The sequence below is a fragment of the Heterodontus francisci genome, chromosome 32 (genome assembly GCF_036365525.1).
Source record: "Heterodontus francisci isolate sHetFra1 chromosome 32, sHetFra1.hap1, whole genome shotgun sequence".
Lineage (NCBI taxonomy): Eukaryota > Metazoa > Chordata > Chondrichthyes > Heterodontiformes > Heterodontidae > Heterodontus > Heterodontus francisci.
Window position 1 is genome coordinate 25,601,638 of NC_090402.1, and position 12,881 is coordinate 25,614,518.

General features: G+C 43.6%; 1 protein-coding gene across 6 annotated transcripts in view; it reads right to left on the bottom strand.

The window, feature by feature from the left end:
* LOC137347708 (serine/threonine-protein kinase Nek6-like) overlaps positions 1-12,881 on the bottom strand; it is a 275,855-nt gene that overhangs the window by 186,032 nt on the left and 76,942 nt on the right. For 2 of the 6 annotated variants that reach the window (XM_068012512.1, XM_068012510.1), the window contains exon 2: positions 4,561-4,689. In XM_068012512.1, coding sequence (XP_067868613.1) covers positions 4,561-4,653 — 93 coding nt within the window. In that variant the 5' untranslated portion in view covers positions 4,654-4,689. Of the gene's footprint in view, positions 1-4,560; positions 4,690-4,987; positions 5,210-5,703; positions 5,735-12,881 lie in introns of those variants that run through there. The other 4 variants (XM_068012513.1, XM_068012511.1, XM_068012515.1 and 1 more) reach the window with 4 other exon arrangements.

Below are 12,881 nucleotides of genomic sequence, written 5' to 3' on the forward strand. Positions count from 1 at the left end.
ATGCCTCTTAAACGTCGCTATCGTATCTGCTCCCACCACCTCCCCCGGCAGCAAGTTCCAGGCACTCACCACCCTCTGTGTAAAGAACTTGCCTCGCACATCCCCTCTAAACTTTGCCCCTCACCTTAAACCTATGTCCCCTAGTAACTGACTCTTCCACCCTGGGAAAAAGCTTCTGACTATCCACTCTGTCCATGCCGCTCATAACTTTGTAAACCTCTATCATGTCACCCCTCCACCTCCGTCGTTCCAGTGAAAACAATCCGAGTTTATCCAACCTCTCCTCATAGCTAATGCCCTCCAGACCAGGCAACATCCTGGTAAACCTCTTCTGTACCCTCTCCAAAGCCTCCCCGTCCTTCTGGTAGTGTGGCGACCACAATTGCACGCAATATTCTAAGTGTGGCCTAACTAAAGTTCTGTACAGCTGCAGCATGACTTGCCAATTTTTATACCCTATGCCCCGACCGATGAAGGCAAGCATGCCGTATGCCTTCTTGACTACCTTATCCACCTGCGTTGCCACTTTCAGTGACCTGTGGACCTGTACGCCCAGATCTCTCTGCCTGTCAACACTCCTAAGGGTTCTGCCATTTACTGTATACTTCCCACCTGCATTAGACCTTCCAAAATGCATTACCTTACATTTGTCTGGATTAAACTCCATCTGCCATTTCTCCGCCCAAATCTCCAACCGATCTATATCCTGCTGTTTCCTCTGACAATCTTCATCACTGTCCGGAACTCCACCAACTTTTGTGTCGTCCACAAACCTACTAATCAGACCAGCTACATTTTCCTCCAAATCATTTATATATACTACAAAGAGCAAAGGTCCCAGCACTGATCCCTGCGGAACACCACTAGTCACAACCCTCCATTCAGAAAAGCACCCTTCCACTGTTACCCTCTGTCTTCTGTGACCGAGCCAGTTCTGTATCCATCTTGCCAGCTCCCTTCTGATCCCATGTGACTTCACCTTTTGTATCAGTCTGCCATGAGGGACCTTGTCAAAGGCTTTACTGAAGTCTATATAGATAACATCCACTGCCCTTCCTTCATCAATCATCTTCGCCACTTCCTCAAAAAACTCAATCAAATTAGTGAGACACGACCTCCCCTTCACAAAACCATGCTGCCTCTTGCTGATAAGTCCATTTGTTTCCAAATGGGAGTAAATCCTGTCCCGAAGAATCCTCTCTAATAATTTCCCTACCACTGACGTAAGGCTCACCGGCCTATAATTTCCTGGATTATCCTTGCTACCCTTCTTAAACAAAGGAACAACATTGGCTATTCTCCAGTCCTCTGGGACCTCACCTGTAGCCAATGAGGATGCAAAGATTTCTGTCAAGGCCCCAGCAATTTCTTCCCTTGTCTCCCTCAGTATTCTGGGGTAGATCCCATCAGGCCCTGGGGATTTATCTACCTTAATGCTTTGCAAGACACCCAACACCTCCTCCGTTTTGATAATGAGATGACTGAGACTATCTACACTCCCTTCCCTCGGCTCATCATCCACCAAGTCCTTCTCCTTGGTGAATACTGATGCAAAGTACTCATTTAGTACCTCGCCCATTTCCTCTGGCTCCACACATAGATTCCCTTCTCTGTTCTTGAGTGGGCCAACCCTTTCCCTGGTTACCTTCTTGCTCTTTATATACGTATAAAAAGCCTTATGATTTTCCTTAATCCTGTTTGCCAATGACTTTTCATGACCCCTTTTAGCCCTCCTGACTCCTTGCTTAAGTTCCTTCCGACTGTCTTTACATTCCTCAAGGGATTCGTCTGTTCCCAGCCTTCCAGCCCTTACGAATGCTTCCTTTTTCTTTTTGACTAGGTTCACAATATCCCGCATTATCCAAGGTTCCCGAAACTTGCCAAACTTATCCTTCTTCCTCACAGGAACATGCTGGTCCTGGATTCCAATCAACTGACATTTGAAAGACTCCTACATGTCAGATGTTGATTTACCCTCAAACAGCCACCCCCAATCTAAATTCTTCAGTTCCTGCCTAATATTGTTATAATCCCCCAATTTAGCACCTTCACCCAAGGACTAATCTTATCCTTATCCACAAGTACCTTCAAACTTATGGAATTATGGTCACTGTTCCCGAAATGCTCCCCTACTGAAACTTCGACCACCTGGCCGGGCTCATTCCCCAATACCAGGTCCAGTACGGCCCCATCCCTAGTTGGACTATCGACATATTGTTTCAAGAAGCCCTCCTGGATGCTCCTTATAAATTCTGCCCCATCCAAGCCCCTAGCACTAAGTGAGTCCCAGTCAATATAGGGGAGGTTAAAATCACCCACCACTACAACCCTGTTACCTTTACATCTTTCCAAACTCTGTCTACATATCTGCTCCTCTACCTCCCGCTGGCTGTTGGGAGGCCTGTAGTAAATCCCCAACATCGTGACTGCACCCTTTCTATTCCTGAGCTCCACTCATATTGCCTCGCTGGATGACCCCTCCAAGGTGTCCTCCCGCAGTACAGCTGTGATATTCTCCTTAACCAGTAATGCAACTCCCCCACCCCTTTTACATCCCCCTCTATCCCGCCTGAAGCTTCTAAATCCTGGAACATTTAGCTGCCAATCCTGTCCTTCCCTCAACCAAGTCTCTGTAATAGCAACAACATCATAGTTCCAAGGAATAGTAATTGGGGGTGTAGTAATAGGGGGAGCAGCGAGTGTAGGGCTGTCCTGGAAGGACAAATTAAGATGGGCTGAATGGCCTCATCTTTAAGGGTCTTCTATTCAAAAAAGCCAAGGCTGTCATATTTACATAGGAAATGGTATTATTGAAAAATAAAGCTTAGGCCTGTGTGGTCTTCACCCATTGGCCACACACGTGCACTCCCAGCAGAGTCACTGCAGACCAGGGGCAGAATTTTTGCCTCAATATGGGGGCAAGAATGGAGGTGAGCGGCACATAATTTCGCACTGGTTTGCCGGCCACCATCCCACTCCTGAGCCATTTTCCCGGAGGTGGGATTGGGGCAAGCGGTGAGTAGCCAAGTGAGGTCATTTAAAGGCCAATTATCAGAGGCTGGAATTTTCTAGTCTGCCTGCGGGACCCCTGCGACATCGGCAGCATGGAAGCTGCTTGGAGGTGGCTTCGCAGCGGCAGACCATGGGACCAGCGCTCGGGGCAGGCCCAGAGGCGGACCCCCACCCACCTGGCCACACGCCGCCCTGTAGAATGATTTCCTCTCCACAATGGTAGCCCAGCAGCTGTGGCCATTTTTTATTTCAGATTTTTTTTTAAAAGTTGCTGAGAGGATGCCTTAAGATGAAGGCGCCTTCTCCGTCTCCTTTGCCTATTGGCCCTCCAGATTCAAGAGCCTGCCCACCTTCCTTAGTTGGATAGTGAGTGCACCCTCTGGCCACTAATTGGCCAATCAAGGGAAATCACTGCTGGGTTACTGCTTCCAACATAGTGTGGGGTCGGAATCCACATTTGACCCCAACGTCAGGGTCCCAACCCAAAGCTCAAAATCCTGGCCCAGGAGTGGAAACTTTGGCTAATTTTCCTATCCTTAACCCATGGCAGCTGTGGTTAAGTGCTGCACCCTGGTTACCGCCTCATCTTAGATCAGACAGCTTAGCATAGATCTAGATATTAAAGATATCAAGGGATATGGAGAAAGTGTGGAAAAATGGCATTGAGGTCGATGATCAGCCATGATCTAGTTGAATAGAGGAGCAGGCTCAAGGGGCCGAATGGCCTACTCCTGTTCTTATTTCCTATGTTCCTATTGATCAAACAATTGACCTGTTCATTATCTTTCAGTTCACCAAGTAAATCTGATGAAACTTTATGCGAGTTTGCATGATGTACATGAAGATTTAAAACATCACAAATAACTATGTATATTTTAGTTAGAAATAAGACCAGAAACATGCATAAGAAATTGATTTGCATCTGAAAGAGAAGGATAAGCTCATATTTTCGGTTTGACACTTTCTCAGATATTGTTGAATGAAGATGTTCAACCCAAACTTTAAACTTACTTTCTGTGTAGCTGCCGAGCAATGGGTTTTTAGCATTTTTGGTGAGGTTATTTACAGCTTAAGTTCATCTGCAGTCGACTATTCCAACCCCATTTGTAATTCAACCTTCAGTCTTGCTTCAGCTCTGTACTTAAGTATTTTATACTCTTTGCATTTTTATACCAAATCACGGACCAGGAACAACGCCCAGCTCTGTGATTAGGAACTACCACATGTTTTATTTTACACGCAAACAGTGTCGGGGAAATTCCTTCTCCATTTTCTAAGATGGCAGTGGCCACGATGGTGTGAATTTCAGGTGAATACTGTTGGCCGTGGCTGCAAAAACTTAGCTCCTTCTGAGCATGGAGCGGACCCTGTACGCTACATAATTGAAAATTGCTGTTACCACATTACCAGCCGCTGCGCTATTAAACATTTTTGCCCAAAACTATTTCAAAATTTGTAACTATTTGAAAAGAACACTGATGAAGAGCACATGTTTGAAATGTTAAAACACCAGCCGAGCTCTTGTGCTAGCAAGGCAGCTGAACTAACCTGTCCTTCCTGCTGATAGTCTGCGCCTGGTTTATAAAGGAGGTTATTCTGAACTTCTAGTGCATGTGGATGATGGTTCCGTTGTTGCTCCATTGCACATGTCACCGTGAGTTTTTTGTTTTAATAATCCTGTGGAGATACAAGGTAGTTAAAACTTTGCCAAACAGCAAGTCTTAATTTCCCAACCTGTTTTCTTGCCAACTCTGCTGAAAGCTAATTCAAAAGGCTGGCCTTGCATTACATTTTGGATCAATAGATTCATTCCGTTTAGATTTCTTCTGCAAGGCATTTGCTAGATATTCATTTCGGAAGTCATATTTCATATCAGTTATTTCACATTTACTTTCTATGCCAACGCAGTCACTAGGACGATAGTTCTCAGGCTAAGTCAGGATTTTATTCATTAATTATCCACATATCACATTACCTGTGGCAATACTATTCTTCTTTCAGAAGTGTGACAAGATACAATTCCAAACAATCTGAATGCACTGCAGTTTTCTTTTAGAGGTGGAAGCTGGGCAGCTGTGAGGAGTTAAAGCAGATTTCAATAAGAATCTACATCTCTCAGCCACTCTACGAGACTGTTACGATTCCACACGAAGCAAAGTCATTTCTCTACTTCAGAATGAGCTCCACTTCCTGCTTTCGCAATGATCCAAAGCTGGACATTAACAGACGTTTCTACAAATCATTAGTTCAATGCTGTAAATGAACCATTTAAATGATTACTCAGAAGCTGTTGCAAAACCTCCCGCCCACATGCGTATAAATAGGTCATTAGATCAGATTTTACGGGATAATCGGCCAGACTTTACTTTCTTTTTAACCCTTTTCACATACGGTGTGTTGCTCTCTACTAAATGAATTAAAAAACAAATCCAGAAGGACTTCCCTCACAGAAAGAGCTTATTATGAGACAGTCAGTCACCATATCCTCACCACAGCCTTTCCGCTGTTAGTGACCTACAGTAAAGTACACCATGTCATACTGGGCAGTGAGTCAGTTACAGGAACTAAAAGACATTCTGAAGCATGAATTCTTTTTCTGGTATGCTACTAAAACCGTCCTGACTTCATCCATTCATACTGATATTTACTCTTTCCAATAATCTTTGTACCCACTGGCGCAACAAGACATACATATTTACTTCTTTTTCCCTGAACAAAGCACTTCAGTGAGTCTGTTGTTTGCCTTCACTGGAAACACAGTTTGAAAGGATTAATGTGCCCTTGTGTTAGACTTTATTTCTGCATCTGAGAGGAGGTAACTGTGAGAATAAAGTAAGTGACTGTTATTGGATCAAAATGTTTGTGAAGTGAAGCAGACTCACTAGTCACCTTGTGTCCTATAAATGTCCCATTGGCTGTTGATGTTGCCTTTGTTTGCCAAGTTCTTTAACTCTTTCAGTACAACAATATTCTGTCAGTTTTCTTTCATTTAACCTCTGGGAAAATGATTGTTATAACATTTCCAATAACAACTTCACCCAGTAGAATAAAAGAATCATAGAATTATAGAATAATACAGCACAGATGGAGGCCATTCAGCCCATTGTGCCTGTGCCAACTCTTTAAAAGAGAAATGTGTAAAATCAAATAATATCCAAGTAAATTGCCAGTGGCATTACTCACAGTCAGTTGGTGAACTTGAAGTTCTTTTATATGCAAGGTAGTGATAAACTCGATAAAGACACTTAAGCAACAGGCTCCACGGTGTCACTTACTGGCCTAAGCCTGCAATTATATTGTTACAGGCAACTGTTGAAATACAGATTTCCATTCTAAGCGTTTGCATAAGCCTTTTCAAATTTAAAAATTGATACGAAAGTGTGACCAAAAATCATGACCACAGAAAGTTGAACCAGAAGTGTGTGTGTGTCTACATATACGGAAGAATTTTCATAAAATATAGAGGGAATGCTTAGCAAAATACAAAAATTACAACCAAGCCACTCCTTTTTTTTTCAAATGACGCTTTAGAAATGGCACTAACAATCAAGGAGTTAACCTACTGTCCTCTGTGGTGTTACTTTGTACGGTTTGAATCCAGTCTGCACAGCTGCAATATTGCACGGTTGCTAGTGACAACCTGGAGCTTGTCATTGGGCATGCCATTGGGCTGGTGCAGGTTTGAAATTTAAAACCTGTGCTGCATTTTAAACCATCCTCAGAAGTCCTCTTCTCAAGGTGTGACGCATCCCTGCCCTGGCATATCCTGTTAGTTTTGGCCTTAAAAGAAAAATGTAGCCTGGAAATTGCTGTTGGAGATATTAACAGATGACTGCTTATCTTGGGTATAGGATGTCCCTCTGTGTGCTATTTTAGTGAAGGCATTAACCTAGATAAAATAAGCAAACAAAGAACTGCCTTAAGGTGACAGACAGAGGAATGTCATACAAGCCCATTTAGTACTTGTCCATTAATATCGACAACAGTAACTTCTGTCTGTACTCTCACTGGTAACAGAATTGCAGTGAAGGCAAAATCAAACAGGCCATGGGTGAAAAGTAAGTTAATTGAAATGTGTGAAAAGTGCCTGGATTTTCTGAAATTATTTCATTAATTTTTTTTTTAGCCAGTTTAACCTATTGTTCTCTAATTGCTTCCATTTCAATGAATAAAATTGAGTTAGCATGCAGGTTGACATGATGCCATTGTCTCTGAATATTGCGACATCACCTATTATGGTCATGCACTTGCCTTCCAGCACTGTGGGTAATATCAGGATGATGCTATTTCTGTCAGTCTTGCATTGAGCAGTACTAGGCCATGCTGAGATGTTCCCATATGGCTGGCAGGATAACACTAAGCTTGTAAAAGATAGTTAATTTTTTTTTGCTTTAGTAATTCACTGAAGGTTTCATTTCTAAATTGGCCTAAGTGCACAGTTGAAAGCTGCTGATTCAATATTCTCCATCTGTACATTCGCGATGCCTGAGGCTGTGCTCTGGGGCAGCAGGAGACCTCCTGCAGGTTTACCAGTGCCACTACCCTTCATGTATCACTGTATCAACCAGATGCACTTCGGGAGAGCTGGAGATGGTTAAACGCAGCTTTAGCCCACGCTCAGAACTAAATTTCCTTCAGCGCTTCATATTTTTATAATTCTATTTAATTCAGCCGCATAATAAGAAAGATCAGAAACAAAACGTCTTTTCTTGTCATGTAACCCTGTAAATCCATCTTCTGTGCTCAGTGTGCAGCTCCTGCATTTCCACCCCTCCCCCATCGCCTCACTGAGAATTAATGCCTCACACACACAGCTTGCAACGCCGTGCACAAATATTAATTCAAAGGCAAAAAAAAATCAGCAAAACCTGTTGAATAATGTATGTATTAACCTTTTGTATGTAATGAATGAAATATTGAATTTAATGCGTTTTTTGCAAAGAATCTTTTTCTCCCCCTTCTCATTTCTCGGCCTACTCTGGCCACATGTACGACACCAGCCTCCTCTCGGCCCTCTCCCACTGCCTGTGTGACCAATTGCTAGGAAGTGCTTCGGAGCACTTAGGATTGGAGAATTTACCTTCAGTGCCTCTTCCATCCCTGTGAGTAAGTGCATGCCCCCTGCTCAAGGTCACCCCACAACAGTACAGCTCAGATCAGGATTTTGCCATGTGGAAAATAATGGGCATGATCATACCATTCCATGGCACAGCCCTTCGGCGCTCCAATTCACTGCATCGGAAAAATACTAATTTCAATGGGTAGGCATCAGCTGGCAGGACCGCATCTCCAACACAGAAGTCCTCGAGGCGGCCAACATCCCCAGCATATACACCCTACTAAGCCAGCGGCGCCTGAGATGGCTTGGCCATGTGAGCCGCATGGAAGGATCCCCAAGGACACATTGTACAGCGAGCTCGTCACTGGTACCAGACCCACCGGCCGTCCATGTCTCCGCTTTAAAGACATCTGCAAATGCGACATGAATTCCTGTGACATTGATCACAAGTCGTGGGAGTCAGTTGCCAGCGATCGCCAGAGCTGGCGGGCAACCATAAAGGCGAGGCTAAAGCGTGGCGAGTCGAAGAGACTTAGCAGTTGGCAGGAAAAAAGACAGAAGCGCAAGGGAAGAGCCAACTGTGTAACAGCCCCGACAACCAATTTTATCTGCAGCACCTGTGGAAGAGTCTGTCACTCTAGAATTGGCCTTTATAGCCACTCCAGGCGTTGCTCCACAAACCACTGACCACCTCCAGGCGCTTACCCATTGTCTCTCGAGACAAGGAGGCCAAAGCAAGGCTATAGAAAATTAACATTGCATTATTTGTCCTGTCCGAGTTAAAATAAGAATGGTTGTTTGACGGGAAGTTCATTAAAGTGTCAGGAGGGAAGAAATTGGTTCATGGAGGCTTAGTGGCATCAAGTGGCTGAAGGGAACGATCCCTGTGCCAGCTCAGGCAGGTCAAAGGCCTGATCAAAATTGAACCTCGGGCCTCATTTAGCTGCCAGCTACTGTTCTGGAAGTGGGGTAATGCAATTGGGAAGGAGCCAATCGTGGACCAGCAATGGTCGCCGGGGACTGGTGTGGAGCCGAGAGGAACATAAACCTTACCTTTTTGGCACTTGAGGGCAGTGATGTCCCTAAGGACGGCTGATTTGGCCACATGTAGACCTGGTTATCCCCTGTGCTGCCTGCATTCAGGGCAGCCGAGTTATGGAAAGATATTCTTTATATGTGCAAGAGGGCTAACGACTGTTTCAGGCGCTGGCTCTGGATGCTTATTACCAATATGCTGGCGACACCATTCTGGCACAGAATGTGTGCGTCCATTCTGGCCACTAAGGCGCCTGTTTTATGCCTGCACAGTGTCAACAACTTTCCAGCCCATGGTATTTGATACATTCACTTTATTACAGGCAGGATTATGCTTCAATCACAATACTTGTTTTCCATTTTAAAGATCATAACAAATAAAGAAATGTTTTTTTGGGGAAGGCAAAATGTCTCACAGATATAAACTATTCCCTGGAATAGATTCCCTGGAATCTGGGCTTTCTTCTTATTGTAAGATAGACCTGGGTAACTTTTACAGTCCCCATCAATCATGAAATAAAAACACGATAATTTTGGAAATCTGCAACATTCACAGATAGATATTTACATTGACAGACAGGTAAGAACACATTTCTTCAGTTTTAAAGAGTTAACAGTGAAATGGTTGTAGGACACCATGATTGTATTGAATGGCAGAGCAGGCTCGAGGGGCTGAATAGCCAATTCCTGCTCTTATTTATTATGTTCTTTCTTAGGTGACTGGGATCATGTTTTATTTCTTTACATTGCTTTGTCACCCATATCTACCCATTCAAAGCATTGTTTCACCTGCTTCATTGAACAGCACCAGGTGCAGTTTGGTATCACTGAAGAAATATTTGGAGACTCACTCATGGAATGGATTGTGGCGAGGGAGTGCCACATTGGCACTCACATATTGACCCACTTTTAACTTATTACAGCACTCCTTACAGTTGGACTGGTGTTATGAATATGACAGGTTATAGGTTAATGTCAGATAATTAGAAAAGAATTGACACCTCACAACGTTGCATCATATCTGAAAAAATGTATTTACTCCCATTCTGGCAGAAACCCACTTTTAAATCTGAACGAAAAGCCCCCTTGAACAGCACAGGCCTGCACAGGAGTGCATACTGCCCCTATTACTGTCGCCCAGGCAGTAATCCTTTTCCTATCCGGTGTAGAAAAATCATTAGAAATTGTAATAATTCAGTAAAACATTCAATAAAATAGCCACAAGAAAAGGATGAAACAGAAGAAAAGCATGTGCATAACTGTCTGAAGGTTAGTAATGTTGTAAAAGCTTTTACATAAACTCCAGGTCGGAACCCTATTCTGATTGTCATCTTTGTCTAATCTGCTTTTTCTTCTTCATTTTTGAGAAACCCTATTCCAAATACAAACATATTGTCTTCTTCTGCATTTGATCCATCTCCTAATAACAGCATGCCACTGAAGTAGAGCTCAACAGCTTGAGGCAACAACATGAATATAAAGTATAAATATTAATAAAAGCAACTTTGAACAGTATGCCCAAGGGTGGCTGGCAGTACATGACTGCAAAAAGTTACAATTAAAATTCACCCATCTCCAGTTACTGGCACAATGCCCATGCTTCTTAAAGCAGTAAATATTTATTCATACAGTCAAGAGCAGTCTGCTCTATCACAGATTATTTTACAAGCAGACACAAACCTGAAGCAATTAACACAGCTCATGTCACCCAGCATAACAGTTTCAGTGGCACTTTTAAGGATAATTTAGACATCCAGTAATGTGCCAAGATTTTGACTGAAAACATTACATGTCACCCAACCAATTTGCACAAACCATTGTAAATTACAAACCATTTAAATGTAATTATATAAAGAGAGCAAAAGGTCCTTAACTCACAAAGGCCACAGGTGTCATGCCATTTACACAAGTGAAAGAGGCACCATTAATATTTCAATGTTCTCTTTATTCCACAATTAATAAAAAATGAACTCTGAAACTGATGCTATGAATGGTCTATTGTTTTTCACTATTAAGACTACCTCTCCCTTCCCCAACTCTCCATTTATTTTGTAATGCTTCCCTTCCTTTAATCACAGTTAGACAAACTATCACTGTCCATTTCGTCTTATTCTCCTTCAATTTACTGCAGGTTTCAGTTCTTTTAAAGGCATAAATAACTGACAGTCAGATAAACCACAATGGAAATGTGTGGCCTGTTTTCAGATGGTAACACTGCAGAGGCTTTGCTGCCATTTTGTATTGGGTCACAGCTCTTTTACCTAGGTAAGCTGCAATCAAATCTCAAACGAATGGAGGGGACAATGGTCCCCTCAGACTATACCTCTAATGGGGACAGGGTGATGAATTGTTCTCGTTACTAAGTGTAGTAATGTCACAAAAGCATTCAGAAACCCTTGTCGTGAGCTCATGCTACAAAACAGCCTTCAAATTTAGTAGCACATAGTATTTATGTCAATTTTTACAGAGTCCAAATTGGAAGAGTGTAGGAAATTAAATCATCATTTGGTGCAGAGTAAAGTGTTCTGCTAAAGGGTAAAATGAAGGTAAATTGTTGGAATAATGTGGTTAGGAGCAGTGCTTGTATCTGACCTAAGGATATTGCTTGGCATTGCTTGACGTTGAATATAAAAGTGTTCCATCTTCCAGCATGTTCGTCCCACACCTTACTAAACACATCAGATCATATTACCTTATTTTCAGCACAGTCATTTAAGACAGTCACAATAGAATGTCTACAGACGATAGGCAGTGAGTAACTCTGAAACATTTGTTTTATTCTATGAATGAAGAAGTCTGTAGGGGGGAGAAAAGTTTGCACAAGGGAAATAAAAATATTATTGTACAGTGAGCTGCTGATCATGTGTTCCATTTATATCATGAAGTAAACAAAATAATTATAACACAAAGCCTTTCATTTTAATATGGAGACTCTTTAATGTTCTTCTGTCACAGGACGTGGGATTTAATTATCATCAGGGGTGTTTAGTGACATTTTTTAAACCTCCACCCCACCATCCCCCACACCCCCCCAAGTGGACCAAAGGCTGTTAGCTGGTCAGAGAGTTGTTTACAATTCTTTGAGCTCAGCTCCCCAAGGTATAATGAGTAAATGCACTGACTGAATTGTATGGTATTGAATCAGACAGAGAAGATCCAAGTTTGATCTCTAGGCAGTGCTGTTATTAGCCGGGACAGCAATTTGGTCGAGCACTACCCATTGGCTTTAAGTAGTGGGGGGTGATAATCAGCCTATGGTCTTGATCAGCATCCAATGACTGTTTCTGGAAAGTACATGTTTGAAACCAGGAGCTGGATTTTACAGGCCCCCCAGGTTGGATCAGAGGCGGGGGGGCAGAGTATCGTGACGGATGGCGAGGGTGTTGTGGGGCAGAGGGCCCGTTGCCTCCCTGTCACCCAGTGATCTTCCAGAGGCGGGATAGGCCGATGACAGCCTTCCTGCCCAGAGGCCAATTGCAGCATTTAAGTGGCCTATGAATGGCCAATTAGGGGCCACTTCCTGCCGCCGCTGGGATGGTAGCAGTGTTGAGGGTGGCCTCCACCGTGCAGGGAAGACGCCTTGTTAAATGAGGCGCCCTCCTTGTGGGCTTGGGGGGGGTGCGGTCACTCCTCCATGGGCCATTTGTGGCCCACGGAGGACCCCCAGTGGAAACCAATTCACCCCCCACCGGGACCCCCCTCTCCGGGGCCTTCTGGCCTGGCCCTGGCGACCCCGCCTTACTGGGGTTCCACTGCTGGGCCTGGGTCCAAGGCA